This window comes from Leopardus geoffroyi, chromosome A2 (genome assembly GCF_018350155.1).
Source record: "Leopardus geoffroyi isolate Oge1 chromosome A2, O.geoffroyi_Oge1_pat1.0, whole genome shotgun sequence".
Taxonomy (NCBI): domain Eukaryota; kingdom Metazoa; phylum Chordata; class Mammalia; order Carnivora; family Felidae; genus Leopardus; species Leopardus geoffroyi.
Window position 1 is genome coordinate 62,044,777 of NC_059331.1, and position 24,947 is coordinate 62,069,723.

Sequence of the window (24,947 nt, forward strand, 5' to 3'; positions counted from 1 at the left end):
TTCTGGGGGTGGGGATGGCAGGGCTGGGACACTGAGGGACAGAGGGGCTGGGGACCCGCTATACTGGCCAGAGAGAGGGGAGGCGTATCCATCTTCCTCTGGGTGGTTTCTGAACAGCCCCGGACTCAAGGTCCTTTGTGTCCCAGAGGGAGGGTTCCTGGGGCCTGGAATGCCCGCACTCAGCAGAGACACAGCAGCTGGGACAGTGTCTGCTGCGCTTAGCCACAGCCCTGCCCTGAGGTGGCCCTGGGAGGCCCGAGCTTCCCCATGGCTCAGTAGGGATAAGGCGAGGAGCCTTATGGGAGGGGAACAGGAAAAGAGACCCTGGCCCTGGAACATAAAGGGCACGTTTCCTCCCGGACTGTGGGCAGCATATCCAGCGGGTCCAGTCTGGGTCCCTGGAAGAACTGGGTCTTGCTGCCCCACCGAACTGGGCCCCCAGGCCTCTTCCTCCCCTTCCCATGACCGCACGGGGTCAGCGGAGGATGCTGGAGTGACGTTTCCCAAGTTGTTGGCTGTTGTGCGGACGTCCACCCACAGATGCAAGTCTGGAAGGGCAGAGACACGCTTCCTTTATTGTGCGTTGCGGGGCTGGCGTTGGGTGGGGGGGTGCAAGGCACGGCCGGCGGGTCAGCGGCTCGGCCGGTCAGCGGCTCGGCCAGAGGAGGGTGTAGGCCCCACGGCTGCAGCGGAAATCTGGCTCCGGCTGCTCGGGCTTCGGCTCCACTGACACCAGGCGCCGGGCCCCGCGCTGGCTCAGCGGGATGCAGTCGGAGACACGGACCTCCAGGGCGCACCCCTCCCTGAATCCGGGTGGGAGGGCCGTCAGGGGCGGGGCGGGATCCGCGGCGCAGCACCCTACCTTGTGCGCTCCGGGACTCACCCCTGGCAGTGCGCCCCCTGTCCCCGTGCCCCAGGACTCACCCCTGGCAGTGCCCAGCCCCCCGCGCCCCAGGACTCACCCCTGGCAGTGCTCCCCCCACTGCGCGCCCCGGACTCACCCCTGGCAGTGCCTCCCTACCCCCGCGCGCCCCGGACTCACCCCTGGCAGTGCCCCCTACCCCCGCGCGCCCCGGATTCATACCTAACAGTGCACCCCCCCCACCCCCGCGCCCCGGACTCACCCCTGGCAGAGCCCCCCCCCACCCCCGCGCGCCCCTGACTCACCCCTGGCAGTGCGCCGCCAGCACCCCCACCAGCTCCCCGACGCGGTTGTCCAGCGGCGGCTGGGAGCGGTGCAGACACACGACTAGGTCGTCCTGGCCCCGCGCGTGCAGCACCACCAGCTGGTCCCGCCCACTGGTCACGCTCAGCCCGGTCACCTGCTCAGCGAGGGCTAGCTAGGTTCAGCCGCCCACCCCCTCCCCACCCGGCTGTCCCCGCGGCCCCTGCGAGCTCCCCGCCTGGGTCCGCCCCAAAGGGGAGGACTGGCCCAGGCGCTGCTCCCGAGAACTTGCTCCAGGACAGGGTGGAATGTTCTCGAAGGGCGCCTCTAACCCGGTGCCACCACGGCCCTGCGGCTCTCACCCTGAGTGTGCTGGCGTGGTGGGACGCTGAACCTTCTGCCCTCCACCCATTAATGTCTAACCGGCGCCAGCGGCGTGGCCAACGCACCAGGTGGGACCCCACGCAGTTACAGCACCCCCTCCCCCACAGGGGCAAGAGCGTGGTGGGGCAGGAGACAGGGGTGCGGGGAAGAGGGCCCCGCGGCTCAGTCCCTGCCTTTCCCGCCACCCCAAGCTGATGCTGAGTTCTAGAAAGCTCAGGTCTTCCCAGGTAGGCTCGAGGGGCGGGGCCCCGCAGAAGCCCCCACCTCACCCCCACGGGGCTCACCAAGGCCAAGGGCACGGTCCGCATCACCCGGTACTGACGGCCCGGGTCCAGCTTGTAAAGGTGCCGGTCAGTGAGCAGGAGCGCCCGGTCCTGTCTCTTGTTGAAGCGATTCACCTGCGGGACAGGTGCTTTGGGGGTCCTGTCGCACCCCAGGGCCTCCTCTCCCTGGGCCCGGGTTTTCACGGACTGGGGTGGAGCTGACAGCTCCCGAAACCTCCACCCTGGGCTGGGCTGGGCTGCGGCTCTCCGGCCCCACTTCTCACCTTACGTACGTGGCTGGAGAAGAGCACAGTCCCAAAGCCGTCCTTCTCGCGGAGAGCGTTCAGTCGCTGGGCGAACAGGCCAGAGGCTGTGGGGTTGTCGGTGGCCTGAGGACAGATGGGGCCTGCCTGAGGGAGGTCCTTGCTTGACCAGCAGCAAGTCTGGTGAATCCACACGGCTACCCTTCGCTTTGGAAGCCAAGCTGAGTGAGGCCTTGTGCAGCCTCCCCTGGGTTCTCTGGGGGCCCCCCTGCACGGACCGGTGCAGCCCCAGGTTCTACAGGCCTGTGCCCTCCACTGCTGCCCACCAGCCCAGAAGCTGGGATGGCAGGGGCCAGACGGGACCAGGGAAAACTTTGAGCCCCTGGCCTTCATCCCCTATAGAATGGGGCCAGGGGCACAGCTCCCGGTGCCTGTGTGAGGGCCAAGGGGAGCCATGGCATAGGGGTGCATGAGCCCGAGAAGGGGGTGGGTGGGGGACAGAGGGTGGAGGAGACCATGTTCAGTAAAGCCCAGGCCAGCTGGTTCTGGGTGGAAAGCTGAAACTTCAGAGGCAAGGGGCTGGCAGAGGGGCATGGCCTCCAAGCCGGCTGGACAGCCAAGCCCTGGGAGAGGACACTGGGGGTGGACACCGGCAAGGTCTAGCCTTGAGCCTTTCCTTGGTGCCCAGCCTTCACTGCCCCAGCACTCACAGAAGACAAGTAGTCCCGGGCCCAGGCCCGTCGGCAGCCCCAGTCCTGCCGCAGCTCTTGCAGGATCCCCATGGCAGCCACCTTGGCCTTGATCTGGGCCATGTCTGAAGGTGGGATGTTCTTCACCAGCTGCCGGGCCCGCCACCTGAAGGGAACCTGGTGGTCAGATGGACCCCATCCCAGGTCCTGCCCCCAGAACTCACATGCATGGCCTCTACTCCCTTCCCCCATGGGACAAGGCCCAGCCTCTCAGCCTGGCCCTGGCCGCCCTGTGTTTCAGCCTCCCTGGTCTGAGCACAGCAGTTGCTGGGGCTCCCTCCCGGAGAACTCCTGCCCAACCTTCAGAGCTCTACTCAGATGCTGTTTCCCCCACTGCCTGGCCCCAGCCAGCCACCGTCCTCTGCAGGCTTCCAGCAAGGAGACCTCGGGGCTCTGCTGATGACCGTGGGGGTGTGGGGACCCAGCTAATGTGCACAGCCTCCTGTTTTCCCGCTTATGAAATGGGGCTTGCGAGGTGCAGGTGACTGGCACCGGGAGTTCACTGGGCGCTAGCTGCATGGGGGAGAGCGCAGGGGTGGGGCCGAGGGCTCGCACCTGCAGAACAGCAACCGGCAGGTGTCCTGGAAGGGCTGCAGCACAGCAGGGGGGGTCGGCCAGACCAGGTCCCGGCCGTACAAGGGGGGCTGCCTCGCGGCTTGGAAGCGCCTGTGCAGCTCCGCCAGGTGAGCGCGCACTTTGTGCTTCCGGAACCAGCGCATGATGGTGTAGACGGCCCGGAGACGCCGGCAGCGCCACCTAGCCAACGTGCCGCGCCATGCCTGGGGGGCCAGCCAGGCTCTCATCAGGCCCGGCCAGGCCCCCACCCCCTCCACCCACAGCCTGCTGCTGGGCAAGGCTGACCTGTCTGTGTCGCCCAGGGGCCACCTCCACCTGGCGGCAGGCTGCTTCCCAGGTGGGCACACGGCCCTGCCTGTCGGGGCCTCTGCCTGACCCCGGGAGAGCTCCCGCTGCACACCCTTAGACGGAAGATCCGACACCCGCAGGTGTGGGTGCTTCCCCCCCCACAAGGGGCTGAGCTGAGCTGGCCCAGGTCTGACCTCCAACCCCAGGAGGCCCCAAGATGGGGGGCACCCCAAGAATACAACCATGAAAACCCAGACTGGAGCCCCACAGCAGGCAGCCCAGACTCAAACAGATGGAGGACAGGATGGATGGCACTGTGGACAGCCCTGGAAACATGGGGCCACAAGGACCCAGTGTGAGCCTCCTGAGTCCTGTTTCTGTGACAGAGGTATTGTGTCCTGTTCCTAAAAACGGTCCCTATGTGTTAGGAGAGAGAGCAAAGCTAACAATTATTAAATGCAGTGTGTTGTCACTGGCTGGGTTTGTAAAAGATGTGAGAAGTAATAGTGGGACATTTGTGGAAACCTGAACACAGGCTGCGTGTGATTCAGATATACGGATGATGTTTTATCAGCCTTAGGTTTCTTGTCTGCTAAGGTCAGCATGGTTTGACATCCTTGTTCTTAGGACATGTGTGCTGAGAAATTTGGGGGTGTCGTTACTTTATAGAATTCAGGAAAACAGAAATACACGTGTATGAGTGTCTGAATGTGGGTGTGGGGACAGACGCACAGAGGTGGGGTAGGGGGCACAGGATGTAGCAGTCCAGGTGGACAGTAAGTAATCAGAGAAATCTGTTAACTTTTCAGTAGGTTTAAAATGTTAAACAGGGAGAGACACGGCGGCATCCCCATCCTTTGGAAACACATCCTGAAACGACTCTAAACAAAATGATTTGCTTGAACAGAACTGAAGTGGGGTGCAGGTGTCTGCAGAAAATCACACTGGTCACAGGGTGACACAACTGATTACGGGGAGTAGGTGGGGGAGTTTGGAGCACCAGCATGCATGGTTTTGTCCAGGTCCCAAGACTTTTAGAATAAAGAAGAAAAAAATTAAAAAAAAAAAAAAAAAAAGGAAGGTAAAAAGATGGCAGCCAGATTCCTAAAAATCTTGTTCTGAGCACCTGGATCCACCCCAGCCTGGAACCAACAGCCTCAGGACTGAGGTGAACTGAACCACAGCCATACTTTTTGATTAAGTCAGTTTTAGTCCTGGTCTGTCTTTGGCTAAAGGGGATTCCTGTGGTGCCTGGAGGTGTGCCTGTGGGCCCGTTGGTGCACGCACACCCCCAACTCCAGGTGGTGCACACCCACCCCTCCCCCCTCCAGGTGCACATCCCTCCCCCCTCCAGGTGCACACCCCTCCCCCCTCCCCCCAAGGTGCACACCCATTCCCGCCTCCCCCCAAGGTGAACACCCTTCTCCCCACAGTCTCCATGGTGGGCACCCAGCCGGGCACACCTTCTGCAGCAGCAGCACGATGATGGGAATGAGGCGCGCGCGGCTCTGCTCCAGTGTGACCAAAGTCTGGGGTGAGCGGATGAAAAGCTTGGTGTGGCCAAAGGCCACATCGCCCTGCAGCCCGTGCTGCTCCAGGAGGGCACTCGCGGCTGCCCTGTCGGAGCCCAGGAGGTGGTTGGGCCACGTGTACTCACAGGTCATCTTGTACCTGTGATTCAGGACGGGGCGGTGGGCGCCATGCTCTAGGGACAGGTGTGGAGCTGCCCCACGCTGGCCTGTCACACCTGGCCCATGCCACCGCCCCACATGCCACTCACTCCAGCCCACGGCCACCCTGTCCCCTGTCCTGCAAGGGTCCTCGCTGCCAGTGTCCTGCGTGTCTGCGTCTGAGGGGCCCTGGCCGCGTCTGGGACCCTCTGCCTACCCCTCAGACTCTTCACTGGAGCCCGTGGGGGACAGACACTGGGGGGATGGGGCTCCTAGTCACAGGGAGTGGTACCTGAGCAGGAACCGAGGGTAGGGCTGGCGGGAAGCAAAGCCGGCCCTCCGGACACGCACATTCTCCAGCAGCCCCAGGTACTCGACCTGGTGGCGACAGTGGCCCTCGTCCAGCTTTGCGGCCACCTTGTCCTCATTGGGCTTGATGCAGCGGACGTAGAAAGGCTCCTGCCACGACAGAGGATACTCAGGGAGACCAGCGTCAGCCCCCCCACCCGGCCACCTGGCAGGTGTGTCCCCTGCCCCACTCCCTCACTGTGTGTATGGGAAGGGGCTCTTGCAGGGGAAAGGGGAGGCTGAGGGGCTGTGCCGGCCTCCCTCTTGCCTCCGCAGAGGCCAGGCTGAATGTCCAGATGTTCTGTGGCTAAGCGGGCTCTGGGGTCTTCCTGAGGTCCCTTTTGACTTTGAGCTCCCCAAGAAGCTGCTTTCCTGTCTCTGTGAGTCCCGCCCATGCACTAGGCGGTGGGGACAGGAAAGAGGCTTCAAACCACGAATTTACTCAGGCTTCAGCCCAGCCCAGGACATGTCATTGGCACTGTGGCGGGTTCCTGCTGGCTGGTGGGGGTGGGCATGGGGGTGGGGTGCAGCTCACTGCAGGAGGTGAACACCACCTTTCCCAAGATGTGCAGAAGTCGGCGGGGTGGGGGAGGTGGGGTGCAGTTTGATGCACAGGCACAGACAGAAGGACCTGGAAAGATCCAAGGTGGGGGCAGGGGCAGGAGGCAGTACCTTGGAGGCCAGGTTTTCCACCAGGGCCACCATGGAGTTCTTGAAGAGGGTGCCGGCTGTCAGGGGGCGCTTGGTCACCTCTGTGATGTCCTGCTGCCCGTCTGGCCACATGGCCCGCAGGGTGGGGTCTGAGCTGCAAACACAGGCCACATCCCCAGCCACCCTCTGGAGGGCAGCCCCGCCCCAGCTCTGCCACTGGTAAGCTTTGTGGCCTCTGTGTTAAACCTCAGGCTGTCAGCCCATGAGGCGGGTGTCAGACCTGGGCGTCTGAAAGCATGTTGTGCTTGAAGCCCTGGGGCTCGGCCTGCACCTCTGGCCCACACACCTGTTGTACAGCAGCCGCTTGAAGTCCTGGAACAGGTGGTCCCTGTTCTTGTCAATGAAGCCCTCCACTGAGTACCTGCAGAGGCAGGGCTGGTGAGGGGCCTCTGACAGCCCCAGGAAGTCCCCACCAGCCTCCCCCCTTCCCCCCTCCAACACCCACATAAGACTCCCCTGTCTGAGAGCCTCCCTCCAGGAATATGAGTCGGTGGTTGTGCCCACAGCACTGAACCCTGGCTCTAGTGCATACGTGCTGTGTGGCCTGGGACCAGTGACAACCCGTCTGTGCCCTGATACACATCACATGCTCAGAACAGCGCCTACTGAGTTTCTGTAAGTATCAGTAGCAGCAATTAAACGAGGAACTCCTGACTCATTGGTCTGTTTTGACTGTGGCACCAAGAACCTCAGATTCCTTGTCTTGCCCTTTGATGACAAAGGCTAGAAATCGCTCAGGGCCAAACTCTTGGCTCCACCTGGGGCTCCGGCAAAGGCTGCGGGCATGGGGTCTGACCTCTGGCTGCACTGTCTTCTCTGCCTCTTGTCCTTGTGAGGGATAAGTAGACACTTGTGCCTCTCCCTGTGGGCCACCTCAAGTCCCAGTCAGGATGAGGTGAGCAACAGGTAAATTTGTAAAAATAGCACAGAGATTTCCGAAGGACTCCGCGGGCATTGGTACTGAGCTTGTTGGAAACACTGACTTTGGCCCCTTTGCGCCCCACCCCCAGCTCCCAACCTGCACCTCCAGGGAGGACGCCTCCATAATAGCGTGTCCCTCCCCCAGCACCAGCATGGGGTGGGGCCTAGATGAGAGCACCTTTTAAAGCTTCCAGAGGATTCTATGGTGCAGGCAGGACTGAGAGCTCTGATCTTAAAACCTCCATTTCATGCGTTTCACTTGTGTACCTGCTGACAGGCACGTCTCAAGCGTGCAAGAAGGGGAGATGGGGTGCCTGGGTGGCTCAGTCGGTTAGGTGTCCGACTCTCAATCTCAGCTCAGGCCATGATCTCAAGGTTCATGAGTTCAAGCTCCACACTTGGCTCTGTGCTGACAGCCTGCTTGGGAATGTGTCTCTCCTTCTCTCTGCCCCTCCCCTGCTGTACTCTCTCTCGCAAACTAAATAAATAAACTAAGAAAAAGTAAAAAAAAAAAAAAATGTTGAGAGGGCCTTACGTGACATCCCCTGCATAGTGCTTGATCCGGAAGTCTCGGCCAAACTCCATGGTCTTGTCTGTGGGGCAGAGCTGGGGAGGGGGCGGGCCAGGGTAAAGGCACAGGGCAGGGGTTGGCACAGAAGACCGTCCTTGAGGGGAGGCCCGGCCACCAAGGTCCCACCAAGACAGGCAGCACAGTGCCTGTGGGGCTCAGACAGGGACCAGCTGGGGACAGGTGGGGCGGGGGCGGCCGCAGGGGGCAGAGGAGCACCTGGCGGCTGGTGTAGTGTGCATGGTGGCGGTGGTGCGTGTCCAGGCTCTGCAGGAAGATCCGGTCAGTGATGGTGCCCGCGGCACTGCAGGCCTCATCCAGCACGGCCAGCACGCCACGGTGGGGCCGCTCCACCAGGTCCACGATGGTGGCGTTGTTGAAGTAGTCCACCTGCAGAGCGGCTGGTGTCTCCAAGTGTGCCCATGAGCCTGGGCCACTCCATGCCCCAGGGCCCCCGTGCGCACCGCCCCCCGTGGCCCCCGCACACCCTTGCCGGCACTCACGCTCTGCCAGGCAATGCCCTCCCGCTCGTACTCCTCCTGCTCCTGCTTCAGGATAAGCTGGATGAACAGTTGCTGCAGCTTCTCGTTGCAATAGTTGATGCAGAACTGCTCGAAGCTGCGGGCAGTGGAGGGGCCTGCGGTTACGCCCTGCACTTGCCCGGCCGGCCCGTCTGGGGCTGTTCGCTCTGTGTAGAGCCCATGCACCCACGGCGGCCCCTCCCGGAATAGCTCCCCTGAAGTTCCCCCGAGACGCCCCACTGTGGGGGAGCATCTCCCGCTCCAGACCACCCCCCCCCACCCCCGCCAATGCTCCAGAGTGGATTTGGGAGTCATGGCCAGGGGAAGTGAGCCCCAAATCTTGCCTTCTTGGGCACCACTGGATGGGAAGCACAGTTGAGGCACACTCGGGGGCATGAGCCTGGGGCTAGGGACCAGCTGAGACAGACAGATGCCGCACATCCTGCTCCCTAGCCTTGCGGAGCTCTGTGGGACTAAGGCGGCCCTAGAGGTTGGAGTCAGAGTGTGGGATGCGGTGGTTGGGCCGCCCACCTGTTCACAGGGAACACTTCAAAGCCATAGATGTCCAGCACGCCGATAACTGTGTCCTTGCCGTCACGCCGGGGGTCCCGGCCGCGGGGTTCCATGACACAGTTGATCCGGTTCACCACCCACTCAAACAGCCGCTGGTACACTGCCTGGGGGGAGGCCAGGAGCCAGCTGCTTTGAGCTGCGTCTGTCCTTGCCTCCTCTGGGAAGGCCTCCTGGGTGTCCCCGCCTCCCTCCCCACAGCCTGCCCCCAGAGTACCTTGGCACAAGCGTCCCGGGCATAGCTGGCCTCTGCAGCCGTGTGCCCCTTCTCAATGAGCTCCCTGCCTCCTGAGGCCACAGTTCGAGACAAGAGGCAGCGCATCACCGACTCCCGGGGCGTGGCCGTCAGCTCGGCCACGTGGTCCACCAACACCTCCTCGGCCACGGCCACGTGCCCCTGCTCCAGCCCGCCCTCCTCCATCTCCACAAACTCGATGTTTCCCTGGTGACAGCGAGCCATGACAGTCAGGCTCCCCATCCCAGGTCCCAGAGGAGCCTGCCTGCACACCTCTACCCCGGGAGAAGAAAGGACAGGCAGGGATAGGGGTGTGGGGGGGCCTGGCTTCTGCCAGGGGAGTGGCCCCAGATGAGGGAGTGGCCCACAGCGCACAGTAGAGCCTTCTCCAAGGCTTCCCACCCAGAACATTACATCCGTGGTCCTGCTGCGTCCTCCTGCACCCTCTATGTTTTCCCTGCTCTTCAAGCCACCTCACAGAGAGGCTCAGAGGGGTGGAGCAACTGCCTAAAGCCACACAGACCTCAAATGACAGGTGCAAGAGGCATCCGCAGGATGCTCAGCTTTGTTGAGCCTGCTGAGTGCAGGCTCACCTGCCAGACACGGACGTGGCATGTTGCAGGCCTGACCCGTATGTGGGCACACAAAACCCCCAGCTCGGGGCGGCCTCCAGGAGAGGGCTGGCTATGGGGCTGGACTGCCAGAGGCCAGTCTCCTCCTCTAGGGGTGGCCCTAGGACACCACGGCCCCTCAGCCCCTAGCCGGGCTCACCAGGTGCAGAATGGCGGCCAGGATCCGGCGCACGGAGTCCACCTCCTTGGGACTGAAGCCGATCACCCGCATGGCTTCCATCACTGCCTGGTGGTGGCTCCTCTCGTCACTGTCCAAGGGCTGCAGACGGAGGGGCTCAGCCTCCCGGTGCCACGCTGAGCCCGTGATGCCTCTGACCTGTCCTGCCTGCTCACCTGCTGCACCCCTCCCCACGCAAAGCCCCCAATTCCTCCCCGTGGATCCCCGTCAAATCGGGGCCTCTGTGGTCCTGCCGCCTGCCTATACCCAGTGCCCTGGCACCTGGCGCCATGGAGCCTGGGCACCCTGGTGCTCCTGCGGAGCCCCACCCCCACTCACATTGAGCCCCGCTCCCTGCCGGGTGAAGCTGTACAGGGCGGGGTTCCTCTGCAGGTGCAAGTCTTCCAGCTGTGAGTCCTCACAGCCCCGCAGGACCTGGAGGTCAGGCACACCCCTTCGTCAGGCCCTCCGAACTCCAAGGACTCCCCCCCGCAAACGTGCAGGAGGACAAAACTGAGGGAGTTCATTGACAGTGTGGACACTGCCTGAGTCCAGCGGTCAGACATGCTGTAGACACCACGGGAGTACAGAGAGATCCCGCTTCAGCAGTCAGGCATGATATAAACACCACCAGAGTCCAGGAAGATCCTATCCAGGGGGCCTCACCCAGTGTAGACACCGCCCCGAATGGTGTCCAGGGAGCTCCCCAGCCGCAGGGTGGGTAGGGAACTGGCGGTATCACAGCAGAGGGGAGACCGGGAGGGAAATGGGCTGTGGGTGGGGCAGTCAGAATGCCTTCCTGGGCGCCACCACACCCCTGCTTTGGCTCACCTGGTAGAAGGCGTGGAAGTTCCGTTCGCCCACGTGCTGCTTGAGGACCCGAGACTGAGGAGAGAAGGGCAGCTGGGCCCTGGCCCCACGCAGGGGACCCCTCCCAGAGCCCCCAGGGTGGTGCGGACAGAGTGGGTGAGGCAGGCCTGGTGCAGAGGGGGCCCCCTCAGAGCCTGGCACCTCCCAGAAAGTGCGTCCTGCCCCCGGACCCCAGGCAGCAGGGCCCACCTTCTCCAGCAGGTAGCTGTGGATGTGCCCCCCGACAGGATCTCCTTTGAAGTCGAAGTTGATGTCCATGTACTTGCCGAAGCGGCTGGAGTTGTTGTTTCGGTTGGTGCGTGCGTTCCCGAAGGCCTCCAGCACGCACGTGGACTTGAGCAGCACATCCTTGACCCTGGTGGGGCAGGGGGGCCAGGCTGGAGGCCGCAGACCCGGCACCCCTGCCTGCCGCCTCCCATCTTGTGGGCTGGGAAGGCCACCTGCCAGGTGCTCTCGGAAGTGCACCTCCTTGCCTCCCAGGCACCTGCAGCCTGCAGGGAGGACAGCACACCCCGCCCTGCACCTCCATGCACCTCTAGTCCCGGGGTGGCCCAGAATTTCCAGCACTGGGCCCCCAGCCTCCGGAACTCCACCTTGGCCCTCTCGACAGGAAGGGCCCAGGAAGAACTGGGGCTCTCACACAGGAAGCTGCTCCCACGTGGCCCCACCAGTCACAGCCGGTAAGCAGCGGGCAAGGAGGTGGACAGGCGGGCCCTCATCCAGGCCAGGCCCTTCCTGACCGTCCGGGCAACTACTCCCTTCTGTGGGGTCAGCCTGAGGGCCCAGCGCCTGTCTGTCGGCCCTGTGCACCTTGCCTCTTCATGTTCCTGGCGGTGGGTCCCCCTGGCACTGGGCCTGCCTCCCCCGGGGTTGAGAGGGCCTGCGCGGGTCACCTGGAGCCCTCCTGACAGATGAGCCCACTGAACTCTTATGGGTCTTCCCCTCTAGGCGTTACACCCAGAGCCACCCCTTGGCCAGCTCTCCCTGCTCTCACCTCTCCACTTCTGCCCTCTGGCTGGGGTTGGTGACGGCAGCGATGTACTGCATGATGTGCTTGCTGGCTTCTGTCTTCCCTGCCCCACTCTCCCCTGCCGGGCAGACGGACAGTCAGACAGAATTAGCGGCTGCTCCCCTTGACCGGTTCCCTGTGCACCCCCCTCCACTGGGTCCGGGGAGGCTAGGCTACCTGGGCCCTGGCGACAGGGCACGTACCTGAGATAACAATGCAGGTGTCCCTGGACCGCCGCTTCATCGCCCTGTAGGCGGCATTGGCTACAGCGTAGAGGTGGGGCGGCCGCTCATAGAGCTCACGGCCCTGGTACTTGGCGATGGCCTCAGGCCCGTACAGGGGCAGCTCCTGGTAGGGGTTCACGGACACCAGCACCTCGCCGATGTAGGTGTAGATGCGGCCCTTCTCGAACCTGGCACAGGAGGGGCCGGGCCTCAGCGCTCAGGACTGGGGTTGTACACCCAGGTGCTGGGGCCGTGGGCTGCTGTGGGGAGCCTTGGAGGGGCCCTAGACCACCCCAGGGCTGAGAGTGGGAAGCGGGTGCGGGGTGATCTGAGACTTCCCGGTGCCATCCTGCTGGAACCCCACCCCTGCTGCAGGGTCACGTTGGGGTCCACGCTGCTCTCCACGGGGGTACCAGGAATCAGGACCACCCACTTCATGAAAGGCCGATTTGCCAAGGCCACACTGGGAAAGGTGGAGCCAGGTGGTCGAGGTCGGAGAGGAGAAAGGGGCTGGGAGGCAGTGGGAGGAGACTCGGGCTGCTTCCGTCCTGAGGCCCCCGCCCAGCCCCACCCAGATGGCTGGGACTGGGGAGGAGTGCAGGGAGGGGGCCTAGGGCTGCGGCCCCTCCCCCTGCACGTCCTCAGACCTCTCAGCCCTTCCTTTCAGGACCCCCCACCAGGACCTACATCCCTCCCCCTCTTGACCTTTCTGCCCTGGGAGGCACCCGGGGCTGCCTGCTCCCCAGCGGTCTGGGACCCGCCCTGCCCCAGCAGCTTGTGGCCGGTCCCTGTCAGGGGTTCCTCTTCCTCTGCTGCCGCCTCAGTAGAGGGAGTCCCCCAGCTCAGCTCCCTCCACACACCCTCTTGTCGCCCGATCTGCCCCCTGCGAACCATGTGGCCGGGTTCAGTGCTCCATCGTGAAAATGGAGCTGGGGATGCCCTCCCGTCTCATGGGCTAGATTGTCAGAATGAAGTGAGGTTATGCTTAGCCCTGGACAAAATAGCTCTTCTCCTGTCCTCCTCCTTCAACAACGTGTGCCGGGTGGGTGGTGCACCCCAACTCCACAGCCGCCTTCTGTTCCCCCTGGCCATCCAGCTGTCCGGGTCCTGGCGGCCACCCCATCTCCCTATCCCCTGGCTCCTGCAGGGCAAATCAGACCCCATGTCACTTCTAGCAGCCACGCCCTGCAGCACCCCATGCGCCCCTCTGAGCATCATCTCAGCTACACCCCGGGACAGGGCCTGCTCACTTCCCTCGGCGGGGGGGGGGGGGGGACAGGGCCCAGCACGATCCCTGGCCGGCCAGAGAGAGACTGTGTGCCCTGTCGGGGCTGGCACCTGCCGGTCCCTCCTGGTCCCTGCTGGGCAGGAGGGGGCAGAAGGCAGCCAGACTGTGTGGAAGGCGGGGGTCTGGGAAGCCGGCCCATCACTGGCTGGCCACCCTCGCCCTGGGAGGACTGTCCTTTGTGCCCGGCCAGGTCCCCCTGTAGTCACCCAGACAGCGGTCCGGGTGTGTGTGTGTGTGTGTGTGTGTGTGTGTGTGTGTGTAAGCACCACCTCCCCAACCTGGGCTGACAGGGACCAGGGAGCTTGGGGGTGGGGGAGGGGGCCCGGTGCCCTGCGTTCACCTGAGCTTTAGGTTTTCCATGAAGTCCTCCATGGTCACTTGGTCCAAAAGCACAAAGTCGGCTTTGCCGCAGTCAGGGCCTTCCTCATCCATCCTGCTGGCGGGAGGCACCCGGGCCAGGTGGCCCCGACCTTCCTGTGCAGAGGGACAGAGGGGAGGGGAGGGTGCTGGGAGTAGGCCCAGCCCTCTGGGCCTGTCTCCCTGAGCGCGTGTGGTAAAGGAGGAAGTGGGTTCTGGCCCTGGGGAGGGGCTGCCCTCCCCCCTTGCCGCTCCCTCCCGAGAGGGGCTTTCACCCTTGCTTCCTGGTTCCCCCACCCAGAGGGCGGACTCCCGATGGTGGAGGCACTGGGGGCTCTGGAAGGTTTCTGCTGACTGCCTCAGTAAGCTTGGACCCTCTGTGGTCTCTATGCCCACGCCTTGGCCCAAGCAGGGGGGAGGGTCACTCGTGTGGCTTGACGTGGTCATGGCTGCCAACCCCATGTGTGTGAACTCTCAGAGCTCAACACTAGGTGCGTTTTAGGGTGGGTACCTTGTATCTTGATTAAGAGTGGGGAATGCTGAAGCCCAGAGCTTGGGGCCGGGGTCTAGAGTAACATTCTTGTAATTGTGCAAGGCCACACCAGGATGCGAATGACAAACCCTGCTCCAGGTCAGACTGCACCACACCACAGGGCTGGTGGCCTGGGATCCTCACGCTGAGGCTGAGGCTCGGGAGAGTCGTGCCACAGGAAGCCTGTCCCCCCCTCCCCCGGCCTATCCCTTCAGTAGTAAGTATCTAGGAATAGTAGAGAGCTCTCTACAATGGGCAGACCGGCTGGCTCAGATTTGTCTCCAGCCTCCTTGACCCCATGGCATCCTCCAGGCGGACAGTTCTGTCTCCACCCGCTGGGTCATGCGGAGGTCGGAGTATCGGCCAAAATTGAGTCATCTGTGGGATGCTTTTGGGGGCCTGTACTCAAAAACTAGTCTGTTTAATAACTGCCTTTCAATGAACCCACTTTTTGAACTCTGCAGTAACTGACATGCAAGTTAAGGGATTTTTTTTGCCCCTCAAATTCATTAAGATGAATACAACCTAGTAAGACTGGGAAATGCTTATTTAAATGCCCGATTAAACTGGGCAGGCACCCTTGCACACCCTCTTCTCTTGGGAGCTGTTGGCCTGGCCCTTCCATCAAGACAGGCCTGGTGCTTTTGAAGGGCTTTTCCACACCAGTGCTCGGGAGAATCTTGACCCAGGATGTCACTTCCCCAATCTCCAACCCATGGGGTCCCCCGTCCCCCAGCATGCATTAACACTAGAGGAACTCAGGTGAGGTCTGAAATTCCAGGGACACAAAAACCTGAACGGAATCCATTTTCACATCACTGGATAGTTCTCTTTGGGTTTTTCCTGGTAGAAATGTCAAGACCATCCTGAGCTTGGGGATTTGGACCCTGGGCGGAGCTTGCTATGGGCTTTATGGGCTGTCAGCGTGACCTCGGGCCTAACCAGTCTTATCTGGAGATGGGGATGACATCACACCAAGTCCTTTCCCTTCCTGGTTGCCTCCCCATCTTGGGGGGCACGACAAACCCCTTGCGGGATTTCAGCTGGGGCACTGAGCAGGAGCACAGGGGGTGTTTCACTCTTCTGACCTCATGAGGTCAGCGGAAGTTCCAAGATGCCTCCCTCAGCCAGGTCCCTCTCCTTCCCGGCCCCACCCTGGCCCCTGCTGATGCCCTTAACCTTTTTGGTTTCTCCCTGGCAGGTTCCCGGATCACTCAAGATTTACGTCCATCTAGGGTGTCTGGGTGGCTCAGTCGGTTAAGTGTCCGAGTTCTGGCTCAGGTCCTGATCTCGTGGTTTGTGAGCTTGAGCCCTGTGTCAGGCTCTGTGCTGACAGCTCGGAGCCTGAAGCCTGCTTCAGATTCCCAGTCTCCTCCTCTCTGTGCCCCTCCCATACTCATGCTCTGTCTCTCAATAGAATAAACGTTAAAAAAAAAAAAAAAAAAAAGATTTACACCCACCTGACTGGGGAGGGCATACCGAACCGCAGGCTGCTGCAGGGAAGGCCCCACCAGGGAGGGCACCTCGTCAGCCACCGCCCACTCTTCCCCCTCCACCCCGGGGGTTTCCTCCCAGAAAGTACACTTCTGGTGTGGCCTGGAGTTACACCTGTGGGCACTGTGCATTCACACTATCAGTTAACAGACTGACCGCATGCATGACCACACATGTTTTCTGATGCAAGCTGGGCCTGCTGACATTCCTTGCCAATAGCCTCACCAACATGAGCTAAATAAACCCCTAAACCTGGGAGTGGGCAGGTGTAGTCCACCAGAGGGCCGGCGTCAGTTTTCCAACAAGTCAACTGCGTGTGCATCGCTCACACTGAGTGTCAGCCCACACATGGGCCTGGCCACCTGCATGTGTGTGCAGGTGTGAAGATGTGCCCCACACCCAGGTCTCACCGCGCTGGTGAGGACTAGAGGGAAGGAAGTCTGTCAAGGCAGCAGAGGCTGCTCTGAGGCTCCAGGTAAAGCTCCTGATGGTAGGGGGCTGGGGCCCCATCACCTACACAGCCATTTGCAAAGACAGGAGTGACAAGAAAGGAGACCCCTCCAGGCTGAACCACACACTGAAAAGATTTTATTAACTATCCCCATCTTCCCACACAGGAGCTGTCAGAGGGGCCGGGGTCACAATGACAGCGACGAGCCTTGTTTTGGAAGCAGACAGCGCAGTGGCATCCAAACCTGAGATCAGAGAACGCCAGTTAGAGTCGCACACCAGGCCCCAGGCCACCCTGACCCCAGCCTGGGCAGAAAACAAAAAATTCCAGCTGCCTCCATGAAGGGGAGCATGCCAGGACTCCTGCTTTGAGAATGGGAGCAGCACAAGGGCATGTCTGTGGTGAGGCCACACCTTCAGGCAGGAGGAGGAGGGACTTGGAGGCCTGCTGTGAAAAATCAAGTAACTTGAGCACAGCCAGGGACTCCCAAATGTCAGTTTCCATAGAGGCAGGGACAGAACTGGACCAGGATCCACACCCCTGGCCACACCGTGAGCTAACCAGCCCTGTGACGGGACTCAGCAGCAGCCTGGCCTTCCCAGGCCAGCACACCACCAACCCCGGAGGTTCCTGGGGAAAAGGCTGCAGGTCGAATCCAAAACCACCAAGGCAATCAACACCTTGCCAAAGAATCAGGGCCTGAGGAGTCCAGGTATTAGACCACTATCGTCCAAAAATAGTCTTGTGAGCTTGAAAGCAATTAATCTTTCTGGGACTCCATTATCTGATTTTCAATATGGGAAGATCAGAATAAGTTGATGGTTTTGAACTTCTTGGGCAGGGGACTTAGGGAAATTAGTAGAGGTGAAGTGAAGACACACCTCTCCAGCACACTCACCACTGCAGATGCCAGGAATGGCTTGGCAGCCACCAACGAGGCCATCTCTCAGGGCTCTTGCGTCTTGGGATTGCGGTGGCTGACACACTGGGGGACCGCGGACAGTACTGTCATGTGCTGGGCAGGGTGACAAGGTGGCCCGCCAGTTTCAAGCATGCTGGTAGGAAACACAAGGCCCTTTGATTACAGAGCTGACCCTTCTCAGCAGCAGCAGTCAGGGCGTTGGCATCTTCCCCCAGCCCCAATTCCCACCAGGGGAGCCGGAAGACACCCACACACAGGGAGGGCTGCGTGTTACAGGAAAGCCAAGCCTTTTACCTGCTCTCTGCCCCAGAGGGAGGCACTCCCTTGTATGTCCCAAGGCTGGCTGCTATTTGAACATCTGAAGATGCGCCAGAGTTCAGTCAACGCCTTGCTCACAAGACCGCAGAAACATGAGACTGAGTGTGTCCTCAAGGCCGGTGTGGTCAGCGTCTGCACGTGGACTGAAGAGGCAGATCCCAAGTCTGCTGAAAGCCTCAACCTTCAGAGGAGAGGTGGTGTGACCCGGCCACCCAGAGGAGCTATGCTGCCCTGCCATGACCACACTGGCCCATCCCTGACAGCACCCAACAGCCCTCCCACCAAGGCCAGGACACCCCACCTAAGCTTCCCACCCGCTTCCAGATTCCACTCCTCCCTCTGGGTCTGCCATCTGGAAAAGGGCAGACAGTAAGTAGTGTGGGAGAGGCCTGCTGTGCAATCGCGATCTGCCAGTTTCTGGCTGGGCAACCCTGGACGTGGGCCCCTGTTCCATACTGGACCCAAGACCACCTCTCGGGGGTCCCCAAGGATTTGAACTGGGGGAAGAACAAAGACCAACAGGGGTGCCCTCCTTTAAGACGAGCACACGCTGGCTTCACCCTCCAGCAGCCCCGCTGCAGAATTTCACCGTTTTTTTCCTACAACTTGTGATATCCCATCCATCCATCCATCCATCCCACCGGGCTCGTCTGGCACTGTTTTCCACTCATCATTCCCCGAGGCTCCCCCTTTACCACTCCCCCTAAACTTCATTTCCAACTTTTGCAAGGCTTTTAAGGACAATAAAATAAAATCTGCAGCGAGCGTGAACACAGCAAACACCCCCAAATCCACAATAACTTCTGTAGATGGAAACGTTCTGTGAGCTGCATGGTCTCCAACAGTAGCCACTTGCCAAAAGTGTGTCTCCTGAGCACCTGCCAGGTGAGCAGGGAATAAAAACCCGGATTTGAAACTTTACTTCCTCTAAACTCATGTGGCAACTGCAGATGTTTACAACGTGCAGCACTTCAGAAATGGAAAAAACGCGGTCATCTGTTCGAAATTTCTATAACCTTGCTCTGGATGGAGCAGGGCAAGGCCTCAAACCGTTTCCCAATGTTCTTGCAAGCACTGCAGGAATGCACGGGGCCACCCCAGACCCAGGCACGCTGGAGGCTTGCCGCCCACCTGCCCGGAAGCCCCTAGGCCTGGGGCACCGGCCCGGCCTGCAGACCAGACGGGAGGGGCTACCTTCAACGCTGTCCCCCACGACCCTGGAGCTCCTGAGCGGAACTCCCTCAACTTCCAAGAACAGAGAAACAGCCGTACAACCGGTCATTACCCAGAGCTGCCCTCCTGCCAGTCTTCCCGGCAAGTACTCCCCAGCTACGATCAGTCTCCGGAACGGCGGGCCGAGACCCCCGGGCACACTCGGCGGATTCTGCAAGGGCTTCCGGTGAAAGCGGGGTGGCGGGCGCCGTCGGCCGGGGAGCAGCTGCGTGAGCGGCGTCACTTCCCCGAGGCAGCGCCGCGAGGAGGACACGCGGTCAGCCGGCGCCGGGACACCGCCCCCGGCCGCGACCCCATCCCCGCGGCGCTGCCCCCACGGCCGATCCTCCCCTGGCCTTAGCAGGGCGCGAGCGCCGCCGGGTACCCGCGATGGCCTCGGATGCCCAGGCCGCCTGGCAGCCTCCTGTCGCCAGCGACACATGGCAGCGCCGAGCACAAGTCAGCGCGCCGGAAGCCGGCCGCAATGACGTCACGCAACGCGCCAGAAGTCGGCCACCGGGAGGACGCGGGCGGAAGTCGGGTAACGGCTGTCCGGGGCCGCGGGGGCGTGGGGTGGGGGGGCCCGCGTCCTGTCCGCTCCCATCGGGGTGCGCACCCCCCTTTCCGCCTCACGGCCCTCTCCGCTCGAGTGGTGTCCCTGACGGCTCAGGGATCCCGGCGCCCGGGGTCCCGGCGCGGGGAGGGCGCACGGCCGGCAGGCAGGGCCGGTCCCGCTGGGCTGAGCGCGAGAGCGCTTTCTTTGTCGTCGCCTCCCGTGAGTGGTTTGCCCGTGGTGCGCAGCCCGTCCCGGTCTATTCTTTCGCTGAAATAAAAGTATTTCCTTCTCTTCTGCTTTTGTGGAGCGCTTGACTGGGTTGGGAGGGCCGCGCCGGGGAAGGTACTGAAGCCGGAAAGGGTGCGGCTGGTCGGAGATTGTAGGGCCTTCTCCGAGGGGACCGGGGGCACGGACTGCACGTTCGGGGGTCTGGGATCAGGGATCAGGCTCGCAAGGCGAGAACGGAGTTCTGTAAGTAAAGAGCTGAGCAGTGCTCGAAACTCATTTTACTTATGGCACCTGCTAATTCCATTCAAGCACTTCAGCGTATACGAATCCCATTATGTATTTTATTAAATCTCATGAGACGGAGCAGGAGTTTTACTTCCAGATTGCTCACATGGAAAATAACATTTACCGAAAGAAGTTAGGAGGCTTGCTCATGATCTCCTGGAAGGCTAGGTTTTTCTAGCTCAAGAGTTTGGTGCTGTTTGCCTTCCGTGAGTCTGCCACGAGATAGAGAAACGGTGTAAGGGTGTGGGTGTATATGTGTGACCAAAAAAGGTGGGCTCTCCCCAGGACGGAAAGAGAAGAGCTGCTTTCTAAAATCATAACAAAATTCACTAGAGAGGAGACGATGCTCTATGGAAACTGTTTTCCAAAGAATAAGAAAGTGCCAGTGGCTTCTGGGTGGCTCAGTCAGTTAAGCATCTGACTTCGGTTCAGGTCATGACCTCCCAGTTAGTGAGTTTGAGATCCATATTGGGCTCTGCACGGATGGCTCTAAGCCTACTTGGGATTCTTTCTATCTCTGCCCCCCTCCAAATAAATAAATACACCTAAAACAAAAAGGGTGCCAAAACATTAACTACCATAGAACCAAAGCTCACTTGAGTTGTACAGGGAGGGTGCATGAGACAGGCACAAAGGGAGACAGACCTCTCAGCATCATTTTAACGACTTAACAGACTATCGAAAAGAACTTTCTTCAAATCCACATCTCCAAAGAATAACTCCACTATTCTTCCAAGCCAACTGGGATATATGCCTGGAAAAGAATATTACCAATTTGGCTCTGGAAGAATACATAAGGAGTTACAGCCAAGGAAATGTCAACGGGGAGCTGGCGGGGTCTCTTCCACAGGAGGCCACGCAGGGTGGCTGTACTCCACAGGGACTGTCACAATCTAGAGTTGGTTTGGTCCTTTATCATTTACAGGCCTGGAAACTTGAAATTACAAAGAGAATTCACTCGAAGTGAGTTGAAATTCTTTTCTTTGCTGAGTAAATCAACCCACTGGATTTGTCATGGGCACAGCATGGTATGAGGTGCATGTGTCCAAGGACAATTTGGAGACCTCTCGTTAGTTATGTGCTCTTTAGTCTCATGGGGGAGATCCTGGATGGGGGAGAGGGACAAGAAAGAAAACACTGAAGTCAGCCTTCGGAACAGTGAAAAGATTCACTAAAAAAAGGGGGGGGGCACCTGGGTGGCTCTGTTGAGCATCTAACTCTCGGTTTGGGCTCAGGTCACAATCTCACAGTTCGTGAGTTTGAGCCCCCAGTCGGGCTCTGCACTGACAGTGCAGAGCCTGCTTGGGATTATCGCTCTCCCTCTCTCTCTGCTTCTCCCCTGCTCAAGTGCTGTGTGTGCATGTGTGTGCGTGTGTGTGTGTGCACACGCTCTCTCTTTCTCTTTGTCAAAATAAACTTCAAACAAACAAAACCCACACCAATTAGCTGGAATCTAGCCAAGACATGAGTCCATAGAAAACTGTCTTTGAGAGGGTCAGTTGAAGATAAATCTTCACTTGTTCAGGGCTTTCTTGAACACTCGAGAGCTTAGCCAGGGGAGACTGTGTCCATCTTTGTCTGGCCAGGTGCACATCATTTGTCTCATTAGAACTCGGACACAAAGAGGAATCCCACACAGTCTCTAAAGGGCCTTACAGTCTAGTAGAGGAAATGTCCTAACATTAACTCTAGCTAATTAACTCTAGCACCAGGACACACAAAGTATTCTGGGGCTGGAGGAGGGAAAAACTGCATCCAAAGATTGAGTGGAGGAGAAGATACTTGAGCTGGGTGAAAATGCCCAACAGTCAAGTCCACTAGGGATAAACCTAATAGACCAGGTCTGGTTTATTAACCTGTTGCAAAGAGAGAACCCTAGAGATTTCTGCATTGTGTCTCATGAGGAGACTGGAGAGGGAATTTTGTAAGGTTTGGGGTTGCACTGAATAATTCTGAGGAGGGAAGAGGGGAAGTGAGGGCCATCTTCAGATGGTTGCTGTCACGAAGTGTGGACCACTTAGTAGCTGGGTCTTAGGTATTTTTGTTCATGAGGTGGGGCCACAGAGCGGGCTATGGAGGTTACCGGTAAGAAGGAAGAGGCTGTCAGGACACTTCACAGCTGAGTTGTGACCTTGGGAGAAATGTTTTCTGTTAACACTGCACTGGCTCATCAGTGCCTATTATGAGAAACTGAATATACAAGTGGCCAGTGGCCAGACCATTTATGAAAATAGGCCCATGGCCTGCAGCAGCCCGCCCAAAACCAATGCCTCCTCTGCAGAAGCCCGCCCAGGAAGCCGGCTGCTCGAAGTCAGACTTGGGGCAATTCAGACTGCTGGCTCTGGTGACAACCCAGAAAGCCATACAATACCCTCTGACAGTCCAAATAAGCCAGATGGCCAGGACTCGGTCAATAACTGACATCTTACCTAATTTTTGTTCCCGGGTCCAACTCAGGACCAACCAGAGAAAATCGAACACAGGAGATGCCCCACTTCTCTAGAGTTCATCTCTGGCTCCCTCAGGCACACAGCCCCCATCAGGGCACCCCTGAGTCCCCCTTTTCCACCAGGAAGCTCTCCCCCTCCCTTGCTGCCTCTGGGCCTCTACCAGGCCAGGTGATGGAGTGACTCCCTCACTATCGCAGGCTCTGAACAAATAGCCTTTTCTTGTTCTCATTTGGTGGGTCCTCATTATTTCCCTGGGTTCAAAGAGCTCCTGGGTTGGTGAGCACATGGTGGTGCTGGTGGATTGGTGACCTGGAGAGACATGGAACCCCCGTGTGTCCGTCCCTATACCTTGGTCCAGACATCTCTTTCATCTGGAAGCTTACCTGTAGCTTTTGTCATATCCTTTTATAATAAGTTGGTAAACAGTCTGTGAACTCTTTCTCTGAGTTCTGTGAGCCGCTCTAACAAGTTAATTGCACCTGAGGGAGGGTCATGGGAACCCTAATTCATATTCATAGCCAATTGGTCAGAAGCACAGATACCACTTTGGACTCGCGGTTGGCGTCTGAAGTGTAGGGGTTCTTGCAGGATGAAGCCCTCCACCTGTGGATCTGATGCCGTCTCCAGGTGGATGGTGCCAGAGTGAGTTACAGTGGGATACCCAGCCGATGTCACAGAATTGCTGGGTGTCAGGATCTGGTGTCACACAGCTGGTGTCAGAATCGCTGCAGGAGCGGTAGCTGTTAAGAGTAAAGGAGACACAGGAGGAGAGTGGTTTTTCCTAAAACATGGGCTACCGCAAGCTGTAGTAGTGTTATGGGCTGCACCACCCACTGAGAGTATAGAAAAAGGTACGTTAGTGGGAGACCCAGAAGACCAGACCTCCTTGCTGGGGTGGGAGCCCTGGGCTGCACTGCTCATATTTGCGGGGGTGGGTGCCAAACGACGCAGATGGAAGACTGAAAGATCATTTCCCCCACCTCTGCTCTATATGCCAAAGGGCCTGGAATACCTTTGGGAGTGCTAGGGACCAGCTATTTATTTGGTATCTGTCTCAAATAGGGTCCCAAGGGATAGGCCAGTAAAAGTAAAGAGAGCTCTGAAGAATGGGAGAATAGTAGAGGTAAGAAGGAGCCGCTATTCTGAGGGCTGGGATAAAGCCCCTGGGGGAAGAGACCTCCTTACCCCCAGGGCTGAGGTCCAACTTGCTTGGAGATAGCCTAGCTACAGCTCACCAAATGGCGGAGAAGCGCTGGCAGGACGTCTGGCAGTCCCTCCGGAGTGCCAGGAAAGCTGTTCAGGGGCGCGCCTTTGCGGCTATAGGGCAGGAGCTGGAGCAGCATGCTGGCAGCCTGCACCGCGGAGTCGGGTGCTCGCGGAACCTGGAGCTAGAAGAAGCCGTCCTTGGTGCGGGAAGGTGGGCTCCGGGGACGCCTCTCGTTCTGCAGCTGTCAAGGGAACTCACTGGAGCCGGGCAGCAAAGCCCCTTCCTCCCGCACTGCCTCCCAGGGGGTTTCTTCCCCGGCACACCTCTGCAATGGCCCACCTGGCAGGGGAAGAGCGCTCAGAGGGCCCAGCTCCATCCTGCAGTGCATGGAATGAGAGTGAACGCGGAGCTAGAGATAATACCCTGACAACCGGCGCAGCAAGCAACATTGTAAAACATCAGTGGAGACAAGTAATGGTTTGTTTGGTATCAGTTTACATTCTAGCTGTGCTGCAAGGTTCTGAAAACATTTTTTAAACTTTTTTTTTTTTTTTTTTTTTTTTTTTTTTTGCGAGAGGGCGTGAGCTCGGAGGGACAGAGAGGATCCAAAGAGGCTCTACGCTGGCAGCACACAGCCAGATCCGGAGCTGTAACCCACGAGCCACCCACGAGCTGTGAGATCATGACCTGAGCCTAAGGTGGGCGCTTTACTGACAGAGCCACCCAGGAACCCCTGTGCTGCAAGGCTCTTTCTTGCTAGCAGCTTGGCTTAGTGGCAAAATAGTGTCCTCCTGTTGCTGGCTCCCACTTGCAGCGTGGCGGGCAAACCACCAGACTCTCCAGACTCGTCTGTAAAAGGCGGCAGTTACCCTGGTGACCCTTAAGGTCATTGACTGTTACGGTGACTGTTCTGATAGGACCCAGGCGTTGCTAGTTACTGCATCCCCACCTTCCTGAGGGCTTGTCTGAGCAACACAGGGACTGCAACAGAGGAAGTCGCGGAAAAGGGCACGGCTGAGGCAGACGGAATTTAGGCGCAGATTGAGAAAGATAAAGGAAGCGGCTTCGCCCCGTTGGCCCCGCCCAAGCCTTCCGATGGCCCCGCCCCCAGCCCCCAATCTCCCTTCCCGCCAGCCACGCCTTCCTATTCCCGTTGGCCCCGCCCACCCATCCGGCAGGCCCAGTCCTGGGTATCCTACCAGCCCTGCCCCCTTCCCCTTCCTGTCCTCACCTTCCGGCCGGCCTCTCCCCTTCCTGCCAGCCACGCCCTCCCTCCCCGCTAGCCCCGCCCCACCCGGCGGCTCGCACTCAACTCACATGGCCCACCCCCGCCTTCCTGCCAGCCACGCCCACCCTTCCCGCTAGCCCCACACCACCCCTCCGGCCTCGCCGCCATCTCATAGGCCCCACCCTTCTCTTCGTGCCAGCCCCGCCTCCTTCCCATTCTCCCCTCTCCACTTTCTTGCCTCGTCCCTTCCCTACAGGCCCCGCTCTCACCTTCCTGCAAGCCACGCCCCTTCCAG

General features: G+C 59.7%; 1 protein-coding gene and 1 non-coding gene across 7 annotated transcripts; both read right to left on the reverse strand.

Moving 5' to 3' along the window:
- Positions 1 to 555: 555 nt before the first annotated feature.
- On the reverse strand, positions 556 to 24,492 carry MYO1G (myosin IG). 6 transcript variants are annotated; one of them, XM_045494185.1, is made up of 27 exons: positions 24,374 to 24,487; positions 23,403 to 23,665; positions 18,772 to 22,957; positions 17,463 to 17,629; positions 17,145 to 17,301; positions 13,753 to 16,490; positions 12,104 to 12,312; positions 11,886 to 11,979; positions 11,081 to 11,246; positions 10,853 to 10,906; positions 10,361 to 10,456; positions 10,004 to 10,123; positions 9,215 to 9,439; positions 8,959 to 9,104; positions 8,410 to 8,524; positions 8,126 to 8,296; positions 7,874 to 7,944; positions 6,704 to 6,778; positions 6,379 to 6,511; positions 5,651 to 5,817; positions 5,152 to 5,359; positions 3,380 to 3,603; positions 2,786 to 2,930; positions 2,097 to 2,201; positions 1,834 to 1,947; positions 1,168 to 1,322; positions 556 to 803 (listed from the first exon to the last, which is right to left on the reverse strand). In XM_045494185.1, the coding sequence occupies exons 6-27, from the start codon at positions 14,229 to 14,231 to the stop codon at positions 647 to 649; spliced, it is 3,429 nt and encodes a 1,142-aa protein (XP_045350141.1). In that variant the 5' UTR covers positions 14,232 to 16,490; positions 17,145 to 17,301; positions 17,463 to 17,629; positions 18,772 to 22,957; positions 23,403 to 23,665; positions 24,374 to 24,487; the 3' UTR covers positions 556 to 646. The 6 variants fall into 6 exon arrangements, with proteins under 6 accessions (XP_045350141.1, XP_045350140.1, XP_045350145.1 ...); XM_045494184.1 differs by having other exon boundaries at positions 23,403 to 23,801; XM_045494189.1 differs by lacking the exons at positions 23,403 to 23,665; positions 24,374 to 24,487 and having other exon boundaries at positions 18,772 to 19,723; positions 19,892 to 19,979; positions 20,364 to 21,019.
- On the reverse strand, positions 18,481 to 18,612 carry LOC123607792. Its single transcript, XR_006716930.1, has one exon. It is a non-coding gene; the product is annotated as a small nucleolar RNA SNORA9 (small nucleolar RNA).
- Positions 24,493 to 24,947: the final 455 nt, after the last annotated feature.